The sequence below is a fragment of the Canis lupus genome, chromosome 23 (assembly GCF_048164855.1).
Source record: "Canis lupus baileyi chromosome 23, mCanLup2.hap1, whole genome shotgun sequence".
NCBI classification, from domain to species: Eukaryota; Metazoa; Chordata; class Mammalia; order Carnivora; family Canidae; genus Canis; species Canis lupus.
This window is the reverse complement of record NC_132860.1, coordinates 43,699,948-43,727,644: the sequence shown is the minus strand read 5'-3', so window position 1 is coordinate 43,727,644 and position 27,697 is coordinate 43,699,948. Positions and strand designations below refer to the sequence as shown.

General features: G+C 38.8%; 1 protein-coding gene across 4 annotated transcripts in view; it reads right to left on the bottom strand.

Annotated features, from left to right (window-relative positions):
- The window catches only part of FAT3 (FAT atypical cadherin 3), a 652,630-nt gene that overhangs the window by 341,561 nt on the left and 283,372 nt on the right, over positions 1 to 27,697 (bottom strand). For all 4 annotated transcript variants that reach the window (XR_012015835.1, XM_072794993.1, XM_072794994.1 and 1 more), the window contains exon 3: positions 8,936 to 9,250. Coding sequence is in view for 3 of the 4 variants with exons in the window: in XM_072794993.1 (XP_072651094.1) it covers positions 8,936 to 9,250 (315 nt within the window). In the remaining variant the exon portion in view is untranslated. The remainder of the gene's footprint in view (positions 1 to 8,935; positions 9,251 to 27,697) is intronic.

The window sequence follows — 27,697 nt, the reverse complement described above, 5'->3', positions numbered from 1 at the left end:
CCCTTTCAGAACTACCAAATAAATAAACTTAAGTAGAACATAAGTACTGCAAAATAAACTAAAAACAAACTATTTAACTAATGCCAGGTTTGACTAGCATAAAAATTGCTAGAAGTTTTAATATTTGGTCTAGTCATCAGAGCACTGAACTAGGAATCTGTGACCCTTACCTCTCCGCACTTCCCTCACCCCTTTATGAGAGCTCAATCTTCTCATCTGTACCCTGAGACTACACCTTATAGTAGTTTCCTAGGGCTGCTGTAACAAAGTACCACAAACTGGATGGCTTTAAACAACAGAAGTTTATTCACCCATAGCTCTGGAAGCCAGAAGTCCAAAATTAGGGTGTAGGCAGGGTCATGCTCCCTCTGAGGACTCTAGGCCTTCTAGGATCCTTCCTTATCTTTTCCTAGTTTCCAGTGGTTGCTGGCAGTCCTTGTCATTACTTGGTTTGTGATGTCATTACTCCTATGTCTCCAACTTCACATGGCTGTCTTCTGTGTTTGTGTCTCTGTGTCTAGATTTTCCTCTCCTAATATGGATGCTAGTTACTGAATTAGAGTCCACCCTAATCCAGTATTACCGAATTTTAACTTGATTGTATCTGCAAAGACCCTCTTTCCAAATAAGATCACATTCATGAGCACAGGGGAATTAGGATTTCAACATCTTTTTAGGGTGGGGAGGACACAATTCAACCTGTAAGACACCTGTTTTGAAGTGTGCACCTAATCATCTGAAAGATTTCCCAGATCCAAAGTTCTAGGCTCATTAAAGTGTTTATTGAATTTGCTCCCATTTTTCAAATTAGATAGCCTTTGTCTTTAGCCCTATGGATCATTAATCAGACAAACCCTAGTTTTGCACCGACCAGCTGGGTGACCCTGGCAAGTTGCCCATGAGTCCAGGGCTCCAGTTTCTTAAGCTAAGGGAGATGATACCAGCATGGCTGGGGGCACAGAGCAGACCTGTGCTTTTGGGGAAGGTTCCTCTTCTCACCTTCCTGTCACATATCTGGGAGAGAAAGGCACACACCCAGGCCGTATCCAGGAGTCTCCCTAACGATGGTGGCGAAGAATGTAGAGAAGCAAGCAGCGGTTTCAATTAAAATTCACTGTTTCTTTCAGAACAGAAGAAAGTAATAAACCAATGCAGTAAATTAGTGCTGTGGAATTAATGCCCAGATAGACGAAATAAAAGAGAAATTTATGACCTTAATCAATCTCTTAAAAAATATATACATATATACAACTCCATCATCTGCTTTATTTACACCCTCCCAAATAATTCTCAGTAATTTTCAGCAGCAGCTTTGCCAGCAGCTGCTGGCTGTGTATCTAGGAGCGCCACCCCTCCTCCATGCCCCTTCCTGGTGGGTTAGCAGGACAGGGAGCGACATGGAAGACTGACCACCAGCCCCACTGAATGACCAACACCTCATCCCTTGGGAGGCACTTCTGAGCCTCTTACACAACTGGTGGGTCCCGAGCCAGGCAGCAGCATCATTCTCTTCCCTCCAGGACTGCCTGCTCAGTCCTCTGTCCCTTTTACCAAACTTCCCCATTCCTGATTGTCATTCAGTTTTATAAAATCCTTTTTCCATGTAACAGTTGTATTAACTCAAAGATCTGAATCTCATAAATGGGTGAAACAGATACCAACTAGTAATCCTGTCCATTGAAACTTGACTTAATTTGGCAGGGGCAGGGGCAGGTCAATGATTTCCTTCATATTATTAATGGGGCACCAGTTTTCACTTCACTAAGTCTTTCCAATCCTATGTTGTATCTAAAGATGGAGATCTGGGACACTAGTCGAAGTCCTCACAAATCTACCAGTCGGGTGGGGCTTGTGAATGAACACTGCATACTTACAACAGATGCCAAAGACCTCAGAGAGCCTTCATCTAGGTACAGGACTACAGAATCCTCAGTGGAAGTCAAAAGGATTTTTTTTCCTTTTCATCTACCTTTATTTCAAGGAAAGAACAATCCCCATATTTATCCATCAGAAGGCTGACATTAAGCAGAAATAGGATTTGGAGCTGTAAAAGTATTTTAAGGGAATAAACCCTGGGAACCTCAAATAATTTCTTCATGCTATCTTCTGAAAAACGCTGTTCAAAACTGACTCTAACGAAAATTCTGTTACAGCCAAATCCTCTCCAAATAATGAGCAGAGAAAAAGATAACTGTATCCACATTTATTATGTTTGAAGATTTGTTATTATTTTGTTCTTTTCCTAATGGATTTGATTTCAAGCATTCAGAGAGCCTTTAAAAAACAAAGAACTCAGAGTCAGAGGGCAGCTCTAGATTTCTTTCCATTTTTATTTCGTTGTATTATTAATGATACATATGCATGCATATATATATATATATGTAGATATAGGTATAGATGTACACACTTTTTTTTAAGGTTAACAAATCCATCACACCTTCAAACCCAGTCATTCATTTTGTACAGGATGCTTTGGTAAGGGCCATATGGAAAAGAATCCTACAAAATATTCCATACTCATTCATCAGTTCTCAACCCCCAGGAGACATTCAACAATGCCAGGAGGTATTTTGACTGTCACAACTATTGTCCTACTCAATAATGCATAGGACAGCCCCCACCTTGAGACTTGTCCAATCCAAAATGTTGACAGCACTGAGGTTGAGAAACTCTGAAATTAGCACTTACGATCTTAACCAGCACACAGACAAAATCAAGCCACAGGAAGAAGAGCCAGAGTCCACCACAGGAAAGAGCATGTTCTCCCTTGTGATGGACAGCCCTGACCAAGCCCTCTGCACCCTCATAATCCCCAACCCCCATCCTTCCAGCCCATAGTTGTGAGTTGATCAAATGGGGAAACCCGCAGCCTCCCAGGGAACATAATGACAGTGTAGGAAAGTTCCCTTTGTCCTTGTTCATTTGGAGCACATTCACAGAGATGCAAAGGTCACTGCTGAATTTAAATAACCCCCCTGTGATAAATCTGCATGAGCCCGATTTGTTCTACTGGACTTGTTGGATTAAATGAACACAATTTAATGTTCTATAGGACAAGGCCTCCTTTCATGGCTGAAAGAAGGAGCGAGGGTGATTTACAGTTTCATACATACTCATTCGCTACATTATCTGCTTTGTGCCTGTACTTATGAATATCAACTCATCATCTAGCGGCCATTTCTACCCATTCAGGAGAATTTAGCTTTCCATTAGGAAGGAATAAGGAATAAGAGACGGTAACAAGAGATTGGCACAGCATTCAAGCTGAAGAAAAAGCACCAATATTTGTACCCTTGCCCCTCACCTTGTGTTTTTTTCTTTTTAATCTCTGGTTTTATACACAAAACAAGGTTTCCTTCTGGTTTCCAGGAAAAGGTAGTTTCCTAAGCAGATTACCAACAAACAGGGCCATGCATAAAGATAAGGATTAGGTTACTTAAGATACTAAATTATTTTTGAGTACCACTATCTTATGAACTAACCCTTTTTTATAATGACATACTAATATCCAGTGTTTGTTTATTCATTAAAGTAGGTCTGACCTCCACTTAGGAAGAAGTTCTGCTTCATTCCATATAATTGGAAACAATACAATTGCATTCAAACATTATATAACGCAGATTTTTATTAACCACAAGTCTTACGAATCAGTGATATTTTCTTCATGGATGATTAAAGAGAGTGGATTTTCATTTCTCTCCACTTCATAAAATACAAAGTATAAGCCAGGTTATGAGAGCTGATTTGGGGGGTGGGTAAAGAGACTACTTGGAATGCATAGTCACACCTCAAAATTCCAGCAATGTGAGGCAAGAGTGAATGGATAAATTATAAGGTGGGCTACCTTGTCCTCAGGTAAATCTCTCAGCACAGTGTTACCTCCCTCTTTTGTTTCGTTTGGGTACTGAAGTCTAGAGCCTTCTAAGTTCTCCAGGAAAGCAACATCAGCTTCCCTTGAGAACTTGTCGGAAATGCTCCACCTCAGGAATCTGTAGCCTAACAAGATAGCCAAGTGATTATTATCATGTTGAAGTGTGGTTTAGACTTTTCCTTCTGTTACCTTTCCTGGTTTTTTACCCACTATGTCTTATACCATACACCAAAAGACATGCTGATAGTATTTGGAGTTGATTAAAAAACAGAGGATGTTCAGTATTTTAATAAGCTATCCCTCCCATTTAAATAGGGAAAAAATGTCTAAATCCAAAGATACCAATGGCTGAGGGTAGAATTTGAGGTACCTCTGCAGCAGACACACTTATGAAGAGGAACTCTTCCTCTCTACCCACGTGGTGGGCAGGGTAGCTAGTCTACCCACACATAAAGCATATTGCGGTCAGGTTTATCCCAAGATGTTCACAGAAAGTCAAAGGGAGTTCAGCTTTCTCACCACTCAAACACAGATGGAGATGCCAGTGACCAAAGCATGGACCAAAAGGAGACATATGTCACACTGCAGGGAGGAATTCAGAAAGCCTTATGCCCTAGATAATCGATCAGCAGAAGATCTGGAAAAAGCAAGGATCACCTTCATAGACAGGGGCTCTCAGTGCAGCGTATGCTAATCCTGGTTGTATGCTGAGCAGAGGCAAAGGAAAACAGAAAGGGATCTTTTTATTTATGTTTTTTTTCCCTCCAAAAGTATTAAGTTGGCCTCCCAAAAGAAAGATATATAACCCAAGGCTTTTAAAAATCCAAATATTGGGACGCCTGGGTGGATCAGCGATTGAGCGCCTGCCTTTGGCCCAGGGTGTGATCCTGGAGTGCCAGGATCGAGTCCCACATCAGGCTCCCTGCATGGAGCCTGATTCTTCCTCTGCCTGTGTCTCTGCCTTTCTCTGTATCTCTCATGAATAAATAAATAAAATCTTAAAAAAATATTTAAAAAAATGAATAAATAAAAATAAAAATCCAAATATCACCAAAGAGAGAGATATATACATATTTGTTACTTCTAATGTCTTACAACACTCCAGACATTTATGAGTCTTTTAAAATTCTCTTTCTAATGGTATAATGCCTCTCAAACTAGCTTAAGTAGCAGCAGATGGGCTTTCAAGGTCAGTTTAACTTGTTTATATTCCCAAGGTAGTTTTCTGGCTCGCTCTCTCGCTCTCTCTCTGCAGATGGACCCATTCTTCCGGGCCCACTTCAGATCTGAGAAGTCCTTGCCCCAGGCCCCCTCTGACATGTTACCCTTTCCACAGAGTTTGACCATTTATTTCTTATAAACTGCCTTACATTCTTTGCTAAAGTACATTGTATGTGTGATGGTCCCATTTTTCCCATGAGAATAAATTCCCTGAATGCAGAAACCATCTCATGCCTCTGTTATATCTGCCATCTTGCAATACCTGAGGTCTAAGACAGCAGTAGACAATAGTGCACAACACACTTTCTAAGCCTGAATGGAAGGTTCCAGTGCTATACAATATGTAATGAGGAAAAACATTGCTGCCTTTCTGCCTTTCAAGTATGCCTTCCTCAAAAGACAGTGGAATTGTGAAGTACCGTATGTGCCACTTACATAAACTTTATTCTAGTGGGGAATATAGGATGATTAATAATAGTAACAACAACAGCTAAAATCTAGTGAGTGAATGCTTGTACTGGGCTAAGTGGTTTCCATACTATAGATAGAACTAAAATAAACATTCTAAAACCCTAGAGGAACTACTCACACCTGTTCCCCAATTGAGACTGGATAACTAGTTAATGGCCACCTTGGATTTTGTTACAAGGGCTAGAAGCAAGCATTTGCATTCCTGTTCACCCAAAGAGGCAAGTGGACACCAGCCTGTTGGGTGTCTCCAGCTCAGAACACTTTGGTAGGGCTCTGGTTACTTATGAGCTGAGGCATACATACACAAAGAAACTGCACTGGATTGAATTCAACTGCTTAGCATGGGTTCTCTGTGCAGGTCAGAAAGGACCTCAGAGTGGTACAGCTTTTGTTTTTACTCTTAAGCCACAGAAATTACTGAGTTTTTAGTAGAAATTACTGTGGTTTTAGGTCTGGTAGGGAAAAAATAGCATTTTGGGTAGAGAATGCTATTCAGTAGAGAAATCTCTCCCCTTTCTTGGGTCTGGGACATCCGTTATCTTCCGCAAGCTGTGGAACATAAGTATTGACATTATTTGACTATGCATTAAAAATCATTAAATCTTATTTATCATGTATCACATTGCCAAGGCAAAACAAAACTATAAATTTCAACTCGACCACAAAGGAAGGAATGAAAGGTCAGTTTACTAGAGTCTACATCCAGTTGAAAAAATCTAAAGCAAAGATCTTTAATAAGTATATTGGTTGGATGCATCTCCCACTTCATTAATAAAGAATGTTACATTAACATAACTATTTCAGACAAATGGTTTTAGAAAGACAGGAAGAAATGCTAAAGCGTGAAGTGTCTCTGTAGAGAGTTTTGAGAGCTGACTACAGACTGTTCATTGGCAGCGTTATACTCAGAGCAACGTGCTTCACAAGAATTACAACAGGCTTGCGGTTCTGTGAATCTTAACAGAAATAAGTATAGTGGTAACATGATTCTTCCAGAGCTTTGTAGTTTACCAACAACTTTCAAACACATTACAACTTTCTGTCTTCATAAATAAACCTCCTATGTAGTAAGCAGTATCATTTTCATTTTACAGATAAGAACCTGAGGTCTAAGGAGAATGAATGATGTGTCCATAAGCAGAGGTAAGGAAGTCAAGATGGGGTACCACCTTTTATTGCATTTTCAATATTTCAGGCACTATGCTAAGCATTTCACATAGGACTCCTATTTTTCTTGCAACAATCCTTGCTCTGTAATAGATATTAGTCACTTTGTTAATTTCATGTACCTTTGGGTCCCAGGAAGGCTTGGGACCCATATCGTACGTTTGTAACTGTTACTAGATTTTGTTTGGAAACTAGTAGGCACAATAATAAATGTTCAGTGAGTGAATAAGTGAACAAACAAAATCTAGTGTTTTCTTATCATGTGCTTGAGAATTACAAAGTAATGCTATGTATTTCTTTTAGACAATTAGAAAAGTTAGTCTAAAATGTCATTCCTGGCACAAATGTTTTTTTAAAATCTATGGCAAGGACAGAGAAATTATAAATCTAATTAAGGCTATTATTATGCATGATAGGCTAAATTGTGATAATACAAGAGTCTCTGAAAATTCATGCCAACTTCTAAAATCTGCATAAAATACAGCTTCAGTTACATGAGTCTCTATGTTCTTCTTTGCATGTAACGTACAGCCTACATTCTTCACATCCAACCCAAATTCTTCCATGTGACTTTATTCTGAAAATCTTTTCAATGGTCAGAAGAGGAAGAGAAGAATTTGAAACTGCCTTTCTGCAGTGTCTTTTAACTTCTCAAAAAGAGGGTGGTGGGCTCACTATGAATGACTCAAGTAGCAATGGAATTAGAAGGAAGGCAGAAGGTGATGGGTGGGGTTCACATTCCACAAGGGCTGTGAAACGTGAAGACATCTGTGCCCTCTACGTTTTTATTGTGACATTTTTCTTGTCTTTATCCTCTCTCTCCTTCAACTTTCTGAAGTATCAGAGTTCATTTCTCTGCCACCATATTCCACAGAGCCCTTGGCTATAGTGAGAAAGTGAATCAGGAGGGGCTTTCGACCCAGCTCAGGTCCTTGAGCAGTTTATCCAACTTAACACAGCTCTGAAAGGTTGAGCTAGTCTCCAAATCCCCAAGTTTTCTCTTTCAAGTTCCAGCAGGCTTCAATATGACCTTGATAGTGGATGGCCACTCTTTGTATAATAATGGAATGCAAGTCAATTCCTGATTCAACACTCTTAAAATGTGAGAGTCCCCCTAACAAGAGGACTAACATACTTATAATTGGAGAAAATCAATTATTTCCTAAAACTTGGCATCCTTTCCAAATTATGTTCATGGGAATCTGACATTTATAAAATACATGGGGTCAGCTGTATGTTTCCTCTTTAACAAACATCGACAAAAGAAATAACTATCAACTCTATTAGGAAACCTGAGTATGTCCACACCAGCAAACATCAACTAGTCTAGCTTTTGACACTGTCAATTCACTTGCCCAGGGTGAAACAGCAATGCCATCTTTTTTGCATTCTTCTAAATTCCAATTAATTCAAACAAACTCTATCTGCCACAATTCTCACTGAGGGTTTGACTCTCTTTTTCAGATTAAACAAGGCAAATCACAAGAAAGCAAGAAAACTCTGAGACCTTCCCAAGTATATGTAATTGTCTCAGAATGCATTCCTCCAAATTTGATACCTGCCCTGCCTGAGCCTTAGCCAACAAATTTTAGGGCCAATTTCTAGAAATTTTTTTAAGCAAAAGACCCAAAAACTTAAAGGTGGTACATTTTATGTAAAAATTGAGACACTGGAAGTTCTTCGAAATATTGACACTACACTCACGGGTACTACAAGAATCATAAAAAATCTGGGGCTTAAATTTAAGGCTTACAGGAGATCATTTACAACAAGCTAGATGAAAGTCAAGCGAAGGAGAAACTCCTAGAAGTAAAGGAGTCACAAAGCCAGCTTATCCGCAGAACCCAGCCTAGGCCAGTTTTTTCCCTCCCAAGAAAGACAAAGGGGACAGTTGGCCTTCTGAGTGGCTTGGGAACCACTTTTATTATTATGAGGAAAGCAAATCTGAAGCTTTTTGTGAAAGCCTCTAATTTCTATTAGATCACTTCACCTTGGTTCAGCTGAAGTTAAAACACACCAACCAGAATATACCAAGTAGAATGGTCACCTTTTCAGAAACTACCCACAGAAAAAAGAAGAATGTTGTTCTCTACATCATAAAGTAAATCAGGGGAAAGATAAAATGATCTAAATAAACAAGTGTCAGGCTGATGGGTTTAAAAGCTGGGCAACCAATGGAAAAAAGTCATATGAGCATTCCCTTACCTGTTTTGGTATTGATGGCAAAAAAATTCTGGGGATTCCCACTTGTAATCCTGTATGTCAGTTTCTCATTGGAACTGGAGTCAGGATCCTCAGCTTGGATCTGAATGACAGATACATCCTTTGGAGAGTTTTCCATGACAACAGGATAATAAATAGGTTCTGAGGTCAGGGGAGCATTGTCATTCACATCTTCAATTTCAATGTAGACCTCAATAGTAGAATAAAGCGGAACAACGCCCCGATCTGTGGCATACACGGTCAGCCAGTATGAACCCGTTGTCTCTCGATCAAGAATGTCTGCAGTAGAGATGACTCCTAAAAGAAAAGCAGAGAGACCGCTACAGCAAAACATTAAGTAAATTGTCCCCAATTCAGGGGGGCCTCGCTAAATAATCTTGGCATATAAAAAAATCCTTAATGTAGGACTCAAATAAGATGTTTCTTTTTATGTAAGAAAATTATTTTCTGCAAAACCATACTAAGTAGCTGTCCTACCATTTGAGAAATATAATAACATTCACAAAGACTATTTGAATTTGGAGGAAGGGATATCTCAATACATATGCACGTACACACACACACACACATAGACACACACACACAAACAGAGAGAAGACAATAGGGAGCAATGGTAAGAGAGTAGGCCAGAGGTCAAAATACTTCCAGAGATGCATGGGAAGTCAGGGCACTATCAGGTCAGTATCTCCATTTGACCTTGATATTGAGTTCATTGCTTATGCAACCGAAAGCTCTCCCAGGGTAAATTATTTTATTTGTTCATTCACAAAAATGAAAAAGACCTTTCAAATGTTCTTTTGCCAGTTAGGATGGAAAATATTTTGTATGCAAAGATGTAATAAGCTTCCTTCACATCGTTTCCCTGAAAATCCAATGTCACAGTTATTCCAAAAGAATGAGAGAAGCAGCCAGACCGATACACTTTCTGAATGATCTTTACCATGTAACGAACCCTATAGAGGGCTCTAAATAAATTCTGAGTATCTGAGAGATACTCATGGACAATTATTTTAAATTAGGAGCAGAAAAATGTCCAATCTCCTCCCTTCAACTTTCCCGTTTCAGGGTAGAAACAAGTGCCAACCAGGAAATCAGGTGTCTGTCAGAAAAGCCAGAGAGAAAACACAGTGCTCTATCTTCACAGCACTCACCCAAAACACTGGGTTACAGAAACTTGCTACAGGAGCTCTTAAGCACTTTCACTGGGGTGGGAAAACTTGGGCTTAGCTTATAAAATCTCTTATAGTAGTCAGGATACTTGTGGAAAGCATGCAATTTGTGTAAATCTTTATTTTTACTTTTATTTTTTTTAAAGATGTTATTTATTTATTCATGAGAGGCACAGAGAGAGAGAGGCAGAGACATAGGGAGAGGGAGAAGCAGGCTCTATGCAGGGAACCTGATGCAGGGAACCTGATGCAGGACTCAATCCCAGGACTCCAGGATCATGCTCTGGGCCAAAGGCAGATGCTCAACTGTTGAGCCACCCAGATGTCCCTGTGTAAATTTTTATACCTGAAAAGACAGCCATGGAAAAAATCAAGAAATAGTTTTCCAATTCTGGATTGAATCCTCTAGCCTCTGAATTCCCATCAGACTTTAGACTGTATTAGGCATATAGTTTGGCCTACAGACCCTATATAAGCAAAATGCCAAGTATAGCAATTGGAACAGAGGAGGGTATCTGTCCAGAAATAGGTCAGAATACTCAAAGTTGCCTAAAACTCAGAATGGCTAATCTTCTAAGGGAAGGAACCTAAGTGATGGTGAAGTTCTAACTCCAAAGTTAACCAGCAAAGAACCCTGCATAGGGTTATGCAATGGAACAAAAGATAACTTTTTTTTAAGACTTTATTTTTAAATAATCTCCACACCCAACATGGGACTTGAACTTACATCCTAAGATCAGGAGTCACATGCTTTACCGATTGAACCACCTAGGCACCCTGACAAAAGATAATCTTAAATATTCTCAATGGAATATGTAAAACATATTGGATTTCTTGTAGATTCATGGGTGTTACCTAGAAGTCAAAATAGAGATGCCAATATGGCATCAGAAGAATAGACAGCAAATAACAGGGTAGGAAGAAAACAGGAAGAGCAAAATACAGTGATTATAAACATACTGCTATGTGTCCATTGACTAAATGAGTAACACACATCCTTATAAACTGGACTGAGATAGAGCAGAATGTCAACATGGCACTAAGGTCTGGAGACATTGGAGGGCCAGAGACCTGGCCAAATGTGAGCAAAGGACTCAGGTCTACCACAGACACCATGGCAAGTTTCCTGGAATACTCACAGCAGTAAAAGCCCTAAGCCGCCATGCAGATACAAGTGACACTGAACCCGGGGGAATTAGAGCTCTTCAAGTTAGAGGACAGTCAAGTGCCATGAAACAAAGCAGTTTCTGGAATGGAGACAAAAAGTAGGCTGGTAGGATCTGGGATGCAGTGTATGGGTTACAAAAAATGCTCTAGAGATGCTGAGAAGCACATCTTGCATGAGACCTATCAATTCAACTCACAAGCATCCACTGGCCCCTGTGCTAGACATTGGAGGAATAGTAGTAACAGAGAAGATCTCTATCTTCAAGGGACTCATAGTCTTGCTGAGAAGACAGATCTCTCATGAGAAGATCTGCTCTGAGGGGAAAACTGCATAGCCAACAGCCAGGTTTCATCTGGGTTGGACTGATATACTAGGAAGGGCAAAAAAACCTAGCAGAAGAGGGTGGGAGGCAAGTAGAATAGTATTTACTGAGCATTTATAATGTGCTGTGAGGTTGCAACCTAACTCCTCTATAATATGAGCTTTATAATTCTCTTCTATGGATGAGCCATTAAGTCTCAAATGTGAGTAGGTAACTTTCCAAAAGTCGCATGGCTAATTGTAGAACTGAAGTCAGCCTGCCTCAATGCTCCAATTTCAAACCTAGACAGTATTACTTGGACAAGGTGTTTAAACCAAGCTAGCCTAGTTTTACTACCCATATCTCAGTGTTGTGGTGATCATGTAATTAAATGTATGTTAAGAGCTTAGCAAAATACTTGCAATGTAGTAGATGCTGAGTATGTTATACTGGTGTGAATCTAAGGCAACACCAAAAAGCCTTGTCAAGAGTAATCACACTCTAAAGCAAGGGACAATTTGAAGAGGAGAGAAGTTTTATATGGACTCATGTGTTGGATTTTTTTCTTTTCTCTGGTTGTGTGGCACTCTTGCATATATAGCCTTTGTGACTTGCTCATGACATACCTTTATGTGAAAATATCTGGGCTATTCAGGAAACAGTAAAATAAGTCCACTAAAAAGAGGACATAACACAACAAGCAACAAAATCAAAGAAGCTGGGTCAGCTTTGCTTATGCTTTGCCTGAACACCTACCACGCACGCACTTGTTGCACTCACATGCACTCATAAGCACATGTGCACATGTGCATATTCACATACATACATACACATACGGATTTGAAGAATTGCTTTGTGATCCCTGGAAATCACTTAATTCCTTTTTCTTGCACCTGTCAAACTGGAAGATGGTATATTACAGGCTTTGGACATTAAATGATTCTGAGAAGTCCTTGGATGAAAGGCATCCACTAATGCCAATTAAAATATATGAGTGGAATATTCTACTTTATTTTTAAATAAAGGATCAGACATGTCCCTAGAAATTAGAATTCTTTCTCATTAAAATAAAATGTCTATGGCTATATTTACTCACTATCTAGAAGTGCAAATGAGTATCTTGGAACATAGTGTTCAGATATCAGTCTCATGGTCCAAAACTGTGAGGACAAAATGAAAGAATGTGTTAAAAATTACTTTTAAGATTCATCCAAGGATCCATATTAATCAGATTAATACAACCAATGCCCAAGGACAGCATTTCCTCACATCCTACTATGCTCTCATAGCTAATTATGACCTATATGGTCATAACTAAAAATGTAAACACACATGACCTTTTCTATTAAACAAAAACTCACTTTTGAGGTTGACCAAAGATTTCCAAAACCACGTCGTGAGCCCTTAGTTTTGTGACAACTGTCACACATTACTTTTTAAAACTGAAGGTGTATCTGACAAATGGTAAACTACACATATATAAAATAAACAATGCAGTCGGTTTTGTTACCCATGAAATCACTACCACAATCAGGATAGCAAACATAATCATAATCCCCAAAAGTATTCTCCTTCCCATTTTTAATCCCAATTAAAAATGCTCCCTACTCCAAGGCAACCCAGATTAGCTGTCACAACAGATCAATTTCCATTTTCTAGAATTTTACAGAAATGGAATCATGCAGTATGTACTCTTTTTGAATGGCTTCTTTCACACAGAATATATTATTTTAAGATTCATCTATGTTGAGATATATATCTGTATCTATATCTATATATATCAATGCATCACTTCGTTTAATTTTTGAGTAGTATTCCATTGTATATTTGTTTCAACCATTGACTTGATAGGCATTTCAGTTGCTTTCAGTTTTTAGATATTACAAATAAAACTGCTAAGAACCTTCAGATGCAAGTTTTATGCATAAGTACTTTCATTAGTCTTGAGTAATCACCTAGGAGTAGAACGGCTATATTACATGGCAAATATATGAGTTTACCATTTTACATTCCCACTAGCAGTCAATATAGGACATTCCAGTTGCTGTATATCCTCAGTTGTGTCATACCTCGCATGATCAGTTGCCTTAGACATTCTAATGCTATGTAGTGGTAGCCTGTAGTTTTAATTTGCATCCTCCTGATGATGTTGAACATCTTTAAAAGTGCTTACTTTCAATCTGCACTTCTTGTTTGGATAAATGTTCAGACTGTTTATTCATTCTTCTGACTGAGGTTTGTTTTCTTATTACTAAAATTTAAGAGTTCTTTATATATGGCTAAAAGTCCTTTATCAGATATATGATTTGTAAGTTTTTTTTGTCCAGGCTGCACCTAGTCTTTTCATTCTCTTAATTATAGCCTTTGGAAGAACAGAAATTTTTAATTTTAATGATAAATAATATTTAAATTTTTCTTTTACAGATCATGCTTTTTGTGCATCTAAGAAATCATTGCCAAATCCAAGGTCACAAAGGTTTTCTCCTACATTTTCTTCTACAATTTAAAAGTCTTAGGTCTTCTATTTATATCTATGATCAATTTAGAATTAATGCTTATACATGGTGCAATATGGGTCGAGGTTTTTTCTTTTTTTGTAGGTAGGTATTCATGGTTCCCACTTGTTGAAAAGATGATCTTTTGTCCACTGAACTGCTTTTTCATCTTTGTCAAAAATCAATTGATCATGTATGTATGAGTCTAATTCTGGATTCTTTATTTTGTTCCATCGATCTATTTTGCTATGTTTGCATCAATATCACATTGTCTTATTTAATGTAGCTTCATAGTAAGTCTTGAAATTAGGAAGCATAACTTTCAATTTTGCTCTTGTTTTTCAGACTATTCCAGTCTATTTGTGATCCTATTCCAGATCCTTTGTGCTTCCATATGAAATGGAAATCATCTTAGAGTTCATATAAAATTTAGGAAAATCTATTAGCATTTTAACAGGGATTATGTTAACTCTATAGATCATTTTGGAAAGAACTGACATCTTAACAACTTTGGGTCCATTGATCCACGACAATGGTGTATCTCTCCATTTATTTGTGTCTTCTTTTATTTCTCTAAATAACGTTATTTATAGTTCTAGTATACAGGTCTTGCACATGTTTCATCAAATTTATCCCTAGACATTTCATGTTTTTTATTGCTATTGTAATGATGTTATTATTTTAATTTTAATTTCAATTGTTTGTTGTTCATATATAAAATATGATTGATTTTTTAAATGTTGATTTTATATACTGCAGCCTTGTTAAACTCACTTATTAGTTGTAATGGGTTTTTTATAAATTCCATAGAGTTTTCTACATATATGACCATATCATCTCCAAATAGGAACAGTTTCACAACCCTTGTCATCACAACCAACACCTCCATATTTATCACTATTTAATCATGGTGTGCCTGGTACTATGACAGGTATAATAAATGCATTCTTCATTAACATCTCTAAACCCTTTCATTCATTCAGCAAGTATTTATTAGTACCAAGACTCATGAAGTTGCTATTTTTATCTCCTTATTAGAGATAAGGAAGCAGGTTTAGGTTAAGTAACTTGCCAGTGGTCACTCAGCCAATAAATAGAAAATCCAGTTCTAAAAACTTGGTCTGTCAAACTTGAGACCAGTTGTTAATCAAAATATTATATTGTCTTCTTAATCCATATAGATATCAAATCCACATAGTATTTCATGTCCAAAGATTTTTCCCCTTCTGATAGAGTTATTAACTGAGCAAACAATATTAAGGTAATATTAGACTTTTCTAGTTGACTTCTCCATATTGGTTGTAAAAAAATCATTAAAAAGGTTCTTCTTAGTCTATCCTTATAGAATATTTAAAAAATATTACTTTATTAAAAAATAACAGTATTGATTCTCTGCAAAGAGAGTCTGTTTTGTGTATAAGGATATGCATATTTTTAGTCCATTAGCTAACATAGTTCTGGAGCATTGATCTCCAGAAAGGAGCCTCCTTCCATCTGCCCATTATAGAAAATAGGCCTAGAAGTAGAGTCTCTGTCTGGTTGCTTAATTGCTATACAGTCTCACTGCCTACAACAGTGTCTGGCATATACTAGGCACACAAGAAATATGTGTTCATAAAAGCATTTAGTTCCTAACATCGAATCAGCAGTAAATTAGTTTACCTACTGATGAGATAGGTCAGCCTTACTTGATCAGACCCAAAAGGGACCTCAAAGACCACTAAGTATTACCGACCACTAATGAAAACAGCCTTCCCACAACATCTCTGACCTGAACACCCAGCCTCTGCTTGAAATCTGGTGACAGGGCTCTCACTATTTACTAGGGAGTTTCAGGTAATACGAAGTTCTTCCCACTGAGGCAAAAGTCCCATCTCTTTCTAGTTTTGAATGCTCTTCCTATCTGCACCCCTGCTCACATCCCAGAATAATACAGATCAAGTCTGCAAACCACCTGTGGTAGGTCTTCATAAGATATCAGAAGATGACACCCTCATTCCAGGGTGTTTCCTCTCCAGTCTAAGAATTCTGTCCTCACAATATCACATAGGCTTCTAGTCCTTTCTTCCTCCCCATCTCTGCCTCTGAATCAAGAAGACACGAAGCTCTGTCCATTCACAAATGTGCACTGAGTGGGGGTAGAAATGGGTGATTAATAATAAATCTTATTCAAAAGATAAACTATCCACAGTGAGCTTTTAGCATGTTCCAGGTAGTACAGCTCAGTGGAAAGGACTCAGGTAAAATATCCCAGATGGGGACACATCTTATCCCTCACATTTTCATCTACCATGGAAACGCTTCAAGTATACGCAACTGAGATGCTCAAATTTTATGCTGATATTTATGAAAATGTCATTTAATAAAGTCTTTAAAATGCAGTTGAGGGCACCTGGGTGGCTCAGTCAGTTAAGCATTTGACTCTTGATTTTGGCTCAGGTCATGATCTCAGGGTCCTGAGATCGAACCTGGTGCCAGGCTCTGTACTCAGCAGGGAGTCTGCTTGACTTTTCCCTCTCCTTCTGCTTCTCTCCCCCCATGCACACACTTCCCTCTTTTAAATAAATAAAAACATAAAATCTTTAAACAAATACAGCTGGGATTTTTAAATGATTTTTTGTTTTTGAGATATGTTTATAATTTTTTTTCTTCTCCTCTTTCATCATTATTTGCTGTATAATAAAGGTAGCAGAGGACTGGAATTCTTTGGGCATCTTAATATTTAGTTGTATGGGCAGATGCGCAAACAGTAATTAATTGCTACAGAACCACGTACAGCTTAAACTAGAATTAGACCCGCATGAAGTGCATTTAGCTGTAATTGTTCCTTTTTAGACACAAATATTAGAAAAAAATATGTGTATATTGTTCTCATTGAATAAGTTCTCAATACTTGATATGAAAGGAAAAACTGTGTGTAGTTGTTCATAATCAGGTGACCATTATATGCTGAGTTGCTCATCAGCCGCATCTCCATATGCCACATCCTAGGTCTCAAATGACATCTAACCCCAAAAGAATGACACCCCAACACCTCCAGTAGCTCTACAAACAGCCGTCAACTGGTTCAGGGAATGCTTTGGGGCAGTGAGCTTATCACATGATGAAAATTCCCTCACCAAAGTAAATAATACAGATTCTGAGACAGGTCAAAAAAATAAATAAATAACAACAACAACAACAACAAAACACCACACACACACACACACACACACACACACACACACAAACAGACAAAACAACTTAAAAAAAAAACACCTCTGAGTGGCTTAGTCAGTTAAGGGAGTGACTGTTGGTTTCAGCTCAGGTCATGATCTTGAGGTCCTGGGATCAAGCCCTGGGATGAGCCCCACATCCAGTTCTGCTCTCAGGGGGTAGTCTGCTTGAGGATTCTTTCTCCCTCTCCCTTTGCCCCTCCCCCAACTTGTGCTCTTTCTCTCTCTCTAAAATAAATAAATAAATCTTAAAAGAAAAACACAACCTTGGGAACCCTGGGTGGCGCAGCGGTTTAGCGCCTGCCTTTGGCCCAGGGCGCGATCCTGGAGACCCGGGATCGAGTCCCACATCAGGCTCCCGGTGCATGGAGCCTGCTTTTCCCTCTGCCTATGTCTCTGCCTCTCTCTCTCTCTCTCTCTCTCTCTCTCTCTCTCTGTGACTATCATAAATAAATAAAAATAAAAAAAAAAACACAACCTTGATAGCATATTCATTGTAGATGCCCTCAATGAGGTCTATTTGTGCATATATGTTTAATTATGACTTTTAATTAGTCAAAATATTAACTGCCAATTCTCAGTGCATTGGACACTTTTGTTAAGTTTTTATTTTGCAGTAATGATTGATTCACAGGAAGGTTAAAAAAAAATGTACAGGGAGTTCTCAGGCACCCTTCAGCTAACCTCCCCTGTTGTTAGCATCTAAGGGCATTTTTAAATTGCTTATTCCTTCAAGAATCAAACTCTTACTGGAGTTATTTCTGAGAACACATGGAATTCCTTCATGGGATCCATAACCACTTTTATCCAACCCCTGCTTGCTGGCAGCAGGATCACAGAGATACTATTTTTCTTTCTGTTCCTATTCATCCCTGGACTTGTATAAGGCTCTTAATGCCTTAACAGGGATCATTGTTCTGAGCAGAGGGTGGTAATAATTAAGGAAGAATGGGGATTTTATCCTCATAGGCCCAGCCAGGGTCACTCAATGCACTACTGTGGTTATATCTATAATTGCTACCAGTCTAAAATATACATACAACCCCGATGAGCTGAAATGGGATGAGGCAAGATGAACAGAGAAATTGTGAGCGGAGAGAATCTTAACTTAGATGCTTAAAATGCTTAGAATTTTAGTGTGAACATATTACATATACATATATTTTATGTACCCTCTATATCACATACTTGACATATAATATATTTAAACACACACTTTAATGTACTTTTTAAATTGGTGATTTTAAGTGAATCGCCCAGCTAATCAAGTGGCAAAGTCAGGCCTGGAATCTAGAGCACTGAATAGGAGTCACACACTCTTTTCATTACAGAAGTTGCCTGCTGATCTATCCACATGTGTCCATTATCATGAAAAAGAAGGCAATTCCATGCCCCTGTGCTCCTTGCAGTGGGTTGGTATCAGCTCTTTGGTAATAGGAAATTCAATAGTTCCATTCCTTTCCTCAATTTCTAAAAGTTACTGCAATGTATTATTCAGAATCCATTTTTATGTCTTCTCAGAAGATTCTCCGATGTTGGACTGGTTTGAGACCAGGCGAATTGGAGGACCGAGCATTCCTTGAAAGTCCATCATTCCTCTGCCTTTGTGTACATCTGCACATGCATGATGCTTCTTTGTCCTCTGCCTCCACATATAGACCTCTCTGTTCTTCACCTTTTCAAGGAGGTTTCAGATTCAGAGAAAACCCTCTCATTCAGAGGGCTAGGGCTGGGACTCACCCCTTCTGCCTCTTCCTTAGCACCTTTTTTTTTTTTTTTTTTTTTTGTCCCTTTATCTTAGGGAACATTATAAATGCTGAGTAAGTAAATGAAGGATAGCAGATGTCTGGCAGATGCAGGCAAGTTGGGGATATCTGGCTCTTCATAGACAAGAACTCTGAAAAATACCCACATTACAGAAACAACAACAAACAAAACCTAAGTCAACTAGATTTTCACTACCCTGTAATCAGTGGGCAAAATAAAATGAATTTGTCATTGATTTTAGACTTCTCTAATATATATGCAGAATTGATAGTCAACTGGCTCTGAAATTCAAAGCCTCATCTGCAAATTATCCTATTTAAAAGACAAATTTTCTTAGAACTTACATCTGGTTTGGGGTTGTCCCTTTGCTACCTAGCATGCACATGGTGTCATGTTAATATCCTCAAGAGTTGAAGCAAAAACAAAGCTTGATGAAGACATCAGTTGATGTTATCATGCACTTAAATGCGGCACTGCTCCCAGGTATACACTGTGGGCAGTCAGATTCAAAGCCTCAGGCTCCCAGATAAAACCCAAGCAAGGCGCTCCCTCTCTGTGGGCTCTAGTCCTTGGATTCACATGCAGCCTGGACACTTTTGTTCTACTTTGTTCCCTCCTCTTCATGCCGACTCCTATTGATTAGAGATCTTTCATCTTTGCAAGAGGAGAAGAAAAACTCACAACACAGTTGTTGGGAACAATTATGTCCTGAAATACAAGCTGCCTTCACTCCTCATTCTTTCCCAAGACTTGGAAGCTGGAGAGCTAAGATTAAGGCAAAGGGCTTAATTCAAGCTGACAGCTCTCCTGGTCTGTTTGGAATTCAAGAATTCTAAAACTTAGCTGCAAGCTTGAAAGCCTCCCTGGCTATGAAGTTCTGGAGGCTCAGTAAACATACATGTGGTCCTTGATTTTTTTTTTTTTTAGGCAAACACTTTGGGACCAGTTTTTAATAGATTAAAAAATGTATACCTGTTCTCTCTTTACAGTAATTCTAGTCTGGGTAGCAGGCACCAGGCACTAGCAGACTGAAAATAGGAAGCAGAAAGAGGACCAAGCTGTGAGTAACACATCATCTGGCATTCGGTTTTATTTTGTTTTGTTTTTTCCTTTCCTATAATCCAGATTATTCCCAGCCTCAAACCCTTTCTGCGGTCTGTGCTAATTGGCATAACCAACATGCACAGGGCAATGATCTAGAGCCTCACGGCTGACTAGAACAGAAGTTTGAAATCTAAAGCAGTGGCAAAATGCTCTCAGACAACCCAGGAAAGTGAAAAAGAAATTTTGGTAAGTGTCTGAACACATGGAGGTTATTACATTTATGTGAAGGGTGGCAATTAGCCAGGTTCTATTTCTTTAGAAGAAGAAGGAAGCACAAACTTCAGTACAAAGGATTTTGATTAGATACCTAGAACTATTTTCTGATAACAATGGTAGGCAAACAAAGGAATTGGTATCTGAGGGGAAGTGAAATTATTTTTTGTTCCTATGTTTCAGTGATGTATGATAGGTAGGTAGGTAGATGGATAGATGGATCCAGAGGAGCGGGGGAGGCAGGAAGTGAAGCAGGAAAGAAGGGAGGAAGAAGGAAGAAGCAGGAAGAGAGGAAGGAAGGAAGGATCTTTGGCCTAGCAGGAAGTTTGGGAGCATTCACATTTGGTAACTAGGTAAAGCTTTGTTTTAAAAAATGCTTAAGACTTCATTATAGAAGAAATTAGGTAATATAAATGAATTTTTAAAAATTTCCCCTCATTTGCTCATGGCCTAGAGATAATAACTGTTAATATCCTTGGTGCATTGCCTTTGTTCTATATTCTTGTCACCTTAAAGCAGTATATTTTCCTGTCATTGAAAATCCTCACTGACCACTGCTTACTGAACTTCTTTCCACATCAATAGCTGAAGTTCCATGTGATTGCTTTTTAATGACCATGTAGCAGTAATGCCCACTTGCCACTAGGCCACAAACACAAGAAAATCTACATTCCCTATGTGCAAGAATTTCCTCGGTTCCATCATTGTTGCATACCCTAGTATACACTAGATGCTCAAAAAATATTTATTGAAATGCCCTTATGAAGTTAATCCTTTACTCAATGAGACCCCACTGGTTAGGTCATTAATTGGGTCATATTTTGTTTTTCACCATTATAATTCATGCATTGATGAGTAACCTTGTAACTACATCTTTTTTCAACACTTTTTAGGATAAACTCCTAAAAGTAGAGTTGATGGGACAAAGCATATATATCATTTTAAAGCATTTGAATCAACTATCTTCCAGAAAGTTTCTACCAATTATATGCCTACCAGCAGTTTCTGATACACATCTTGTAAAGATTTAATCTTGTATTATTGTTGAGAAGAATAAAAAAATAAAAAAAACACAACACTACAATTTTCCATCTATGGAAATAACAGTAGACCTCATATATAAAACTCTTTAAACAATTCCCCATTGTTGTTTAATCATTTGACTCACGACAAAATGCCATGTTTTTGTGGTAAGACAAAACATTGCTGACAAAGAAGTAGTGCTGAAAATTTTGTTGAAAAGACAGACTGTATAGAAGGCATAACTTTAATTAAATTAAAATTTGTCCACAAAATCAAACTCTTCTGTCTTGAACAGTGCTGTGGGATTTTTCAATGAAATGTCAGACCATAACCCTTAGCTCTTCAAGTAAGAACATTTTCAGGTGAATGTGCTGTCAGATATTGGTCATACTTTAATCTAATATTTAGGCTTATTTACTACTGACTGTAACCCAGCACAGAGTATTTGGGATCTTTGAGAAGACTAGCTATCATGAGTCTTTTTAAAAAAAAAAAAAAAAAAAGATTTTATTTATTTATTTCAGAGAGAGATAGAGACAAAGTATAAGCAGGGGGGAGGAAGCAGAGGGAGAAACAAACTCCCCGCTGAGCAGGGACCCCAAAAGGGGGCTCCATCCCAGGACCCAGAGATCATGACCTGAGCCGAAAGCAGACCCTTAACTGACTGAACCACCCAGGCACCCCTGTGAGTCTTCATTTAGATTGGAAATTTGAGTTTTGTTTGGAAAAAGCTTTTTACCTTCAAAAAACAGGACTTCAAGAAAGACTCCCTACATCAACATAACTGGAATAAGAGCTTTGGAGTGTGTGTGCACCCCCAGGGACCCACAAAAGTTCATACGTTTACTCTGTAAGTAATGTAGGATGGTACAAAGTCCACTTTTTAAAATGGGACTGATCCACTGGAATGTCTGCTTTTATGCTAAAACTTTGTGAACATTTTCCTTTGGGGAGAACTTCTTTTCCACATCGAAGAGAACACTTTCTTTTTCTTTTGATTTCTCCCACATCAGAATATAAAAACTGAGTAAAGAGGCATCCACTCAGACAGAAATCGCATACCTACTACCCCAGAAGGAGCACCAGCCTTCAGAACCTCCTAATAAAATAATGAAAGCATAAAGCTCACTTATTCTTTTCTCAAGTGAATGCACTCTTGACTTTCACAGCTGATTTGATGTTTACCAAGAAAATATTTTTACTGAGGTTGCACAGATAACTGCACATCTGATCCCAAAATAGCTGAATTTATTCCCTTGGCAAAAACACATTCTAGGTGATAAAAGAGAAACACACACAAAGGAAGATGGATCTGGGTCTAAGTTTAGTATTATTGTTGTTTTTCCTCTTTGGGAGCTACAAACCCATACTTGCATTTATTATGACAAGTTTATAAAAGCTTATCATGGGAAAAGCACCCTACAGAACTTCTGTTCTCTTTCACCCTTTCAGGTTAAATCTCACAAAATTGCTTTTTCCTTTGACTAGTGTTGTCAAAATCACACAGACAATGCCATACTTAGGTAATTAAGTTAGGTTGATTAGGTTATAGAGACTATACATAAGCATTAGAGCACATGAATGAAATCCTTGAAACCACCTTACCTTTCTCCACAATGGAAACAATAAACTCTTTGCTTTCCCATTTAAAACCAAATAAGCGACTACAATAGGGTAAAGAAACCGGGGCCCAGAAGGAGGAAAGTGTATGGTTTTCTCTAATTGAGTTTCTCCCTTTCTCATCTTCTATAGATATCTTGGATTGTCTTCCAATTTTCATTCGCAGTTCATCCTATTAAATGGTTCTAACCTCTGACACACACACACACTACCCTGTATTCATCTTCTATTCGTAATTGAGATGAAATGTGCCCACTCGCTCTGTGGACAGAACCAGAGGCACTGACAAGACACAGACAAATACTAACTCACTCTCTCAGCCCAAGCTTTGACAAGAAAACAAAAGACAAATCCTCATCTAGTTACAGCCCTGAAATTCAGTGCGCGTAGGCACAAGGCTGGCATTTTTGGTAAATTCGGAGCTGTTGACTAGCACCGAGACAGTAAAAGAGGAAGGGAAAAACCATCGTGAGACTGTTTTGTTGCACTTTCATGCTGCAGATAGGAGAGAGCTTTTTTAGAATGTCTCTGTTTAAACGGGCTTAGGAATTCTAAGCTGTGCAAATGGAAATACAGGTAAATGTTAGTTTTAGAACAAATGATTGAGATTTGCGAATAAATTGCGATGTGGTTTCCTCAAGACGGAGATGAAAAATTGGCATGATTTTGGTGAGAACCCTGAGACATGGCCCATAATGTGAAGCAAGTAATAGACATTAGAATCAGAAATGATTATTTTAGGAACTCTAAAAAAAAAAAAAGGCACTCATAACATGGTATCTGTATTACTGTTGAAATTTAAGATAATGTGAAAATTATAATATATCAGCATACTGTTTTAAAAATGTGTGTGAATGGCTGAATGAAGAATTCTGTTGGTAGGTATAGACAGTATACATACACTATTGATCTTGATCAGTATCCAGTATCTAAAGGAAAGTTGTTTTGCTACCAAAAATGTATGAGACTCGTGTCCAGAAGGTATTACTCAACACAAAGAGTTCTAGCTTAAACTTAGGATAGCTTCTTGGATACTATGATAAACTAGGATCAAAGAGAAAAGAGGGAATGTGTCCAGAAAGGACAGCTCCTGGGTTCTCATGGGATATGGCTATATCCACCCTTCTTCCTTTTATGCATCTACACTTCAGAGTCCAACAGAGATGAAATTCCAGGCACCTATGGAAGGTTGCAAGAGAAAGGAACAACAAAGGAGGGGCAGTATTAAAAGAAAATGGAAAGGGCAGCCCAGGTGGCCCAGCGGTTTGGCACCGCCTTCAGCCCAGGGTGTGATCCTGGGGACCTGGGACTGAGTCCCACGTCGGGCTCCCTGTGGGGAGCCTGCTTCTCCCTCTACCTGTGCCTCTCTCTCTGTGTGTGTCTCATGAATAAATAAATGAAATCTTTAAAAAAAAATTAAAGAAAATGGAGGCATAGCCTAGAGTTTCAAGGGATCATGCCAGACTGTAGGTTGCATGGGGAATTCTTGATTGAAGAATCAGTTCTGACCAGCTGCCTGCTCAAAATCTTAGGCATGCTCTACAGCCACAGAAGTATTTCTGAGGAATGGGTTTCATCATTAGTGATCTTGATGATGGGGGGGGGGTGGTTAAAGCTTATTTCCCCGACTAGACTGTAATATCCCCCAACGCAGAGAGGATCCTGCCTGCCTTACTCAACAGACCCCAGCACCTACAGAACACATGACAGCTTGTACACATAGTACATGAACAATAAATATTTGTTCAATGAGTGCATGGTGTTTCTACCTCCAATGGAGTTTTGATGACTGTGCAGGAAGAGCCCAGCTGAGAATTATTATAATTTGTTATATCCATTAACAGTGTCCAACATGTGGCAAGGAGTTAAAAAACCAAAAAAAAAAAAAAAAAAAAAAGTACCTAGTTAGCCCCGGGAGAGTGGAAACAGGAAAAGCTGCTAAAAGCAGAGTTTAATTAAAATAGCAGGAGGCCCAGCTGAGAAAATCTAAGCTTCTCACCAACTGGTACAATATTCACATAACCCATAAGCTGCAGTAGATGTAGATCTGTAACCTCACCCCACTGCAGGAACAGCCCAGGGAAGGTAGTGATATACGCCAGCAGCACACTGGCACTTTCAGCTTTGGCTCCTCAAAAATGCATCTGCTGCACAAACAGGAGCTGGGACCAGAGATATAAACAGATACCCAAAGTCATGAATCAGTGTAATGTCTGCTCAGTCTCCAGCAGAAAGTCTCAGCAAGTCCAAGAACAATTGCAGAAGGAGCACCAGACAGAGTCAGTCTCTGCAGAAAAACCTGGCCTGAAACAATCAAATGGGTGCTCCAGCACCCAGAGTCGGTTCAAACGAGGTAGCAGGTGAACCTGGACATCTCCACTTCACACCCGTGGCCATCTCCATGATGTGTCCACTCCTCTCTCCACCCTCATCTCCTTCCATTTCCTGTCTCACTCACTACCTGAATACTCCAGACACCCCAAAATTGCTCTATGTTGTTCCCTCTGCCTGGAATAACCATGCTTCCCCACCTCTAAGACACAATATGAGCACTTCCTGCTTTATGAAACCATCAACCTCTCAAACAGATGTGGCCACCATTTCACATTCTATTTATATCTACCATTATTATGGCACTTAACATACTATTTTGCAGTTTTCTTTAAATGTTTGACACCTGGGCAGCCCCAGTGGCCCAGCGGTTTAGCGCCGCCTTCGGCCTGCGGGTATGATCCCAGAGACCCGGGATCAAGTCCCACGTCGGGCTCCCTGCATGGAGCCTGCTTCTCTCTCTGCCTGTGTCTCTGCCTCTCTCTCTCTTTCTGTGTCTCATGAATAAATAAATAAAATCTTAAAAAAAAAATAAATGTTTTGACACCTCTGTGTCTTTTACAATTTTTTTTTTAAAAAGTAAACTCTATACCCAACATGGGGCTTGAACTCACAACCCCAAGATCAAGAGTTGCATGCTCTACCAACTGAGCCAGCTAGGTTCTCCTCTGTGTCTTAAAGGGGGTCAATGTCTTATGCATCTTCTGTGCTTTCTGTCACTGACACACATAATATACACATAATCACTCAGTAAATGTGTATTGGATGAAAGAGAAACATTCCTGACCTGCAGACCTTCACAGAAATGTCCTGCCAGGAACAGGTAAATCCTTTTAAGTGAGAGAGAGGGGAAGGTGAAGGGAGAAGGAGTAAGAGAATCCCAAGCAGGATCCATGCTCAGCCCAGAGCCCTATGTGGGGCTCGATCCCACAACCCTAAAGATCACAATCTGAGCCCAAATCAAGAGTTGGACGCTAAGCCATCCGGGTGCCCCCAGGTAAATCTTGTCAGAAAGATGGCAGAGCCCAGCAGGGTAGCTATCCTTGCACTAAAGAAATTAAAGCAAGGAAGAAAAGGCAAAAATATAGTATATTTATTCCTAGCCAGTTAAAGTAATACTTTAAAGACATAGCCAACATATGACTTTAAAATCAGCCATAAAAATGCTTTCTTTTATTGGATAGAGCTAATCAGCCATTTGTATGATTTCCTGCAGAGAACCAATATTAGGCTCCTAAGTAACAGTTGTTCACAACCAATAGACCTCTGGAATACCTTACTTCTGTTTCTATTATCAGAGTCGAGCCTCGAGCAGAGAACAGAAAGGTTTCAAATGCCCCTTAAACAAATAGGCATAGTCACTGGGAAGCATCCAAAAGAGATGGATGGGGGAAAAAAATCACAAAAATAAGTGAGCACTCTTCACTCCATGCCTGGGTCTGAGCACTGACCTCCCAAGAAGTCTGGCTCGTTCATGGAATCTGTGTGGCTCTCTGGCCCTCACACGGTATTTTTCATGGCATAAGTTGGCTTTTGTGTATGATCTGGACCTGACAGCTATGGCTGTTTCAAAATGAAAAACTACAACTATTTAGCTTCCATTACATAATAATTCACAATCTCCGATGGAAATGTTCAAGTCACTTAGGACTCTGATTTGGAACAACGTATCTGTTTTAATTCAGATGACAGCAGTAATTCATTTGGACAACATGATTCATATAATGTGCTTCTCCTTCACCATAACCTCTGCTATTAGGAAATGACACCGTTTCATGGGGCCATCTCAAAAGAGTAAGAAGTAAATCCTTTTACATATATGAGTACTATAATTTATCCAGTGCACAGAATTTTTATTCCTACAGGAAGAGAAAGAACAAGTGTGCATTATTTTTTAAATTATAGTTAGTAGAGATCACCGAGTAAGATGTAAAATCAATTTAATAGGTCTGACCTGTGTATTTTTTTAAATGAAATGCAACAGAATAGGAAAATCGGAATGGGTTGTATGCCATAAGGATAAAAGGTGCTTTGTAAGACCAGTGTGTGAGAAAATGAGAGAGAGAGAGAACAGTGTGATATGATACAAAATGTATTTCTCACTGAGGATCATGGCCAAAAAAGGTGTGAAAGAGCTGATGAACTGAGGAAGCACAGTGAATTCAGGTGAAAAATCTTAATTTCATCTCTGACATTTATTAGTGTTGTGCCCTTGCGCAAGTAACAACTTCTCCATCTGTTTTCCTTACCTATGAAATAGGGATAGCATCTCATAAATTTACTTGAGGTTTAAAGAATATCATGTGTTTAATTCACCTATTATAATGATAATATAGGG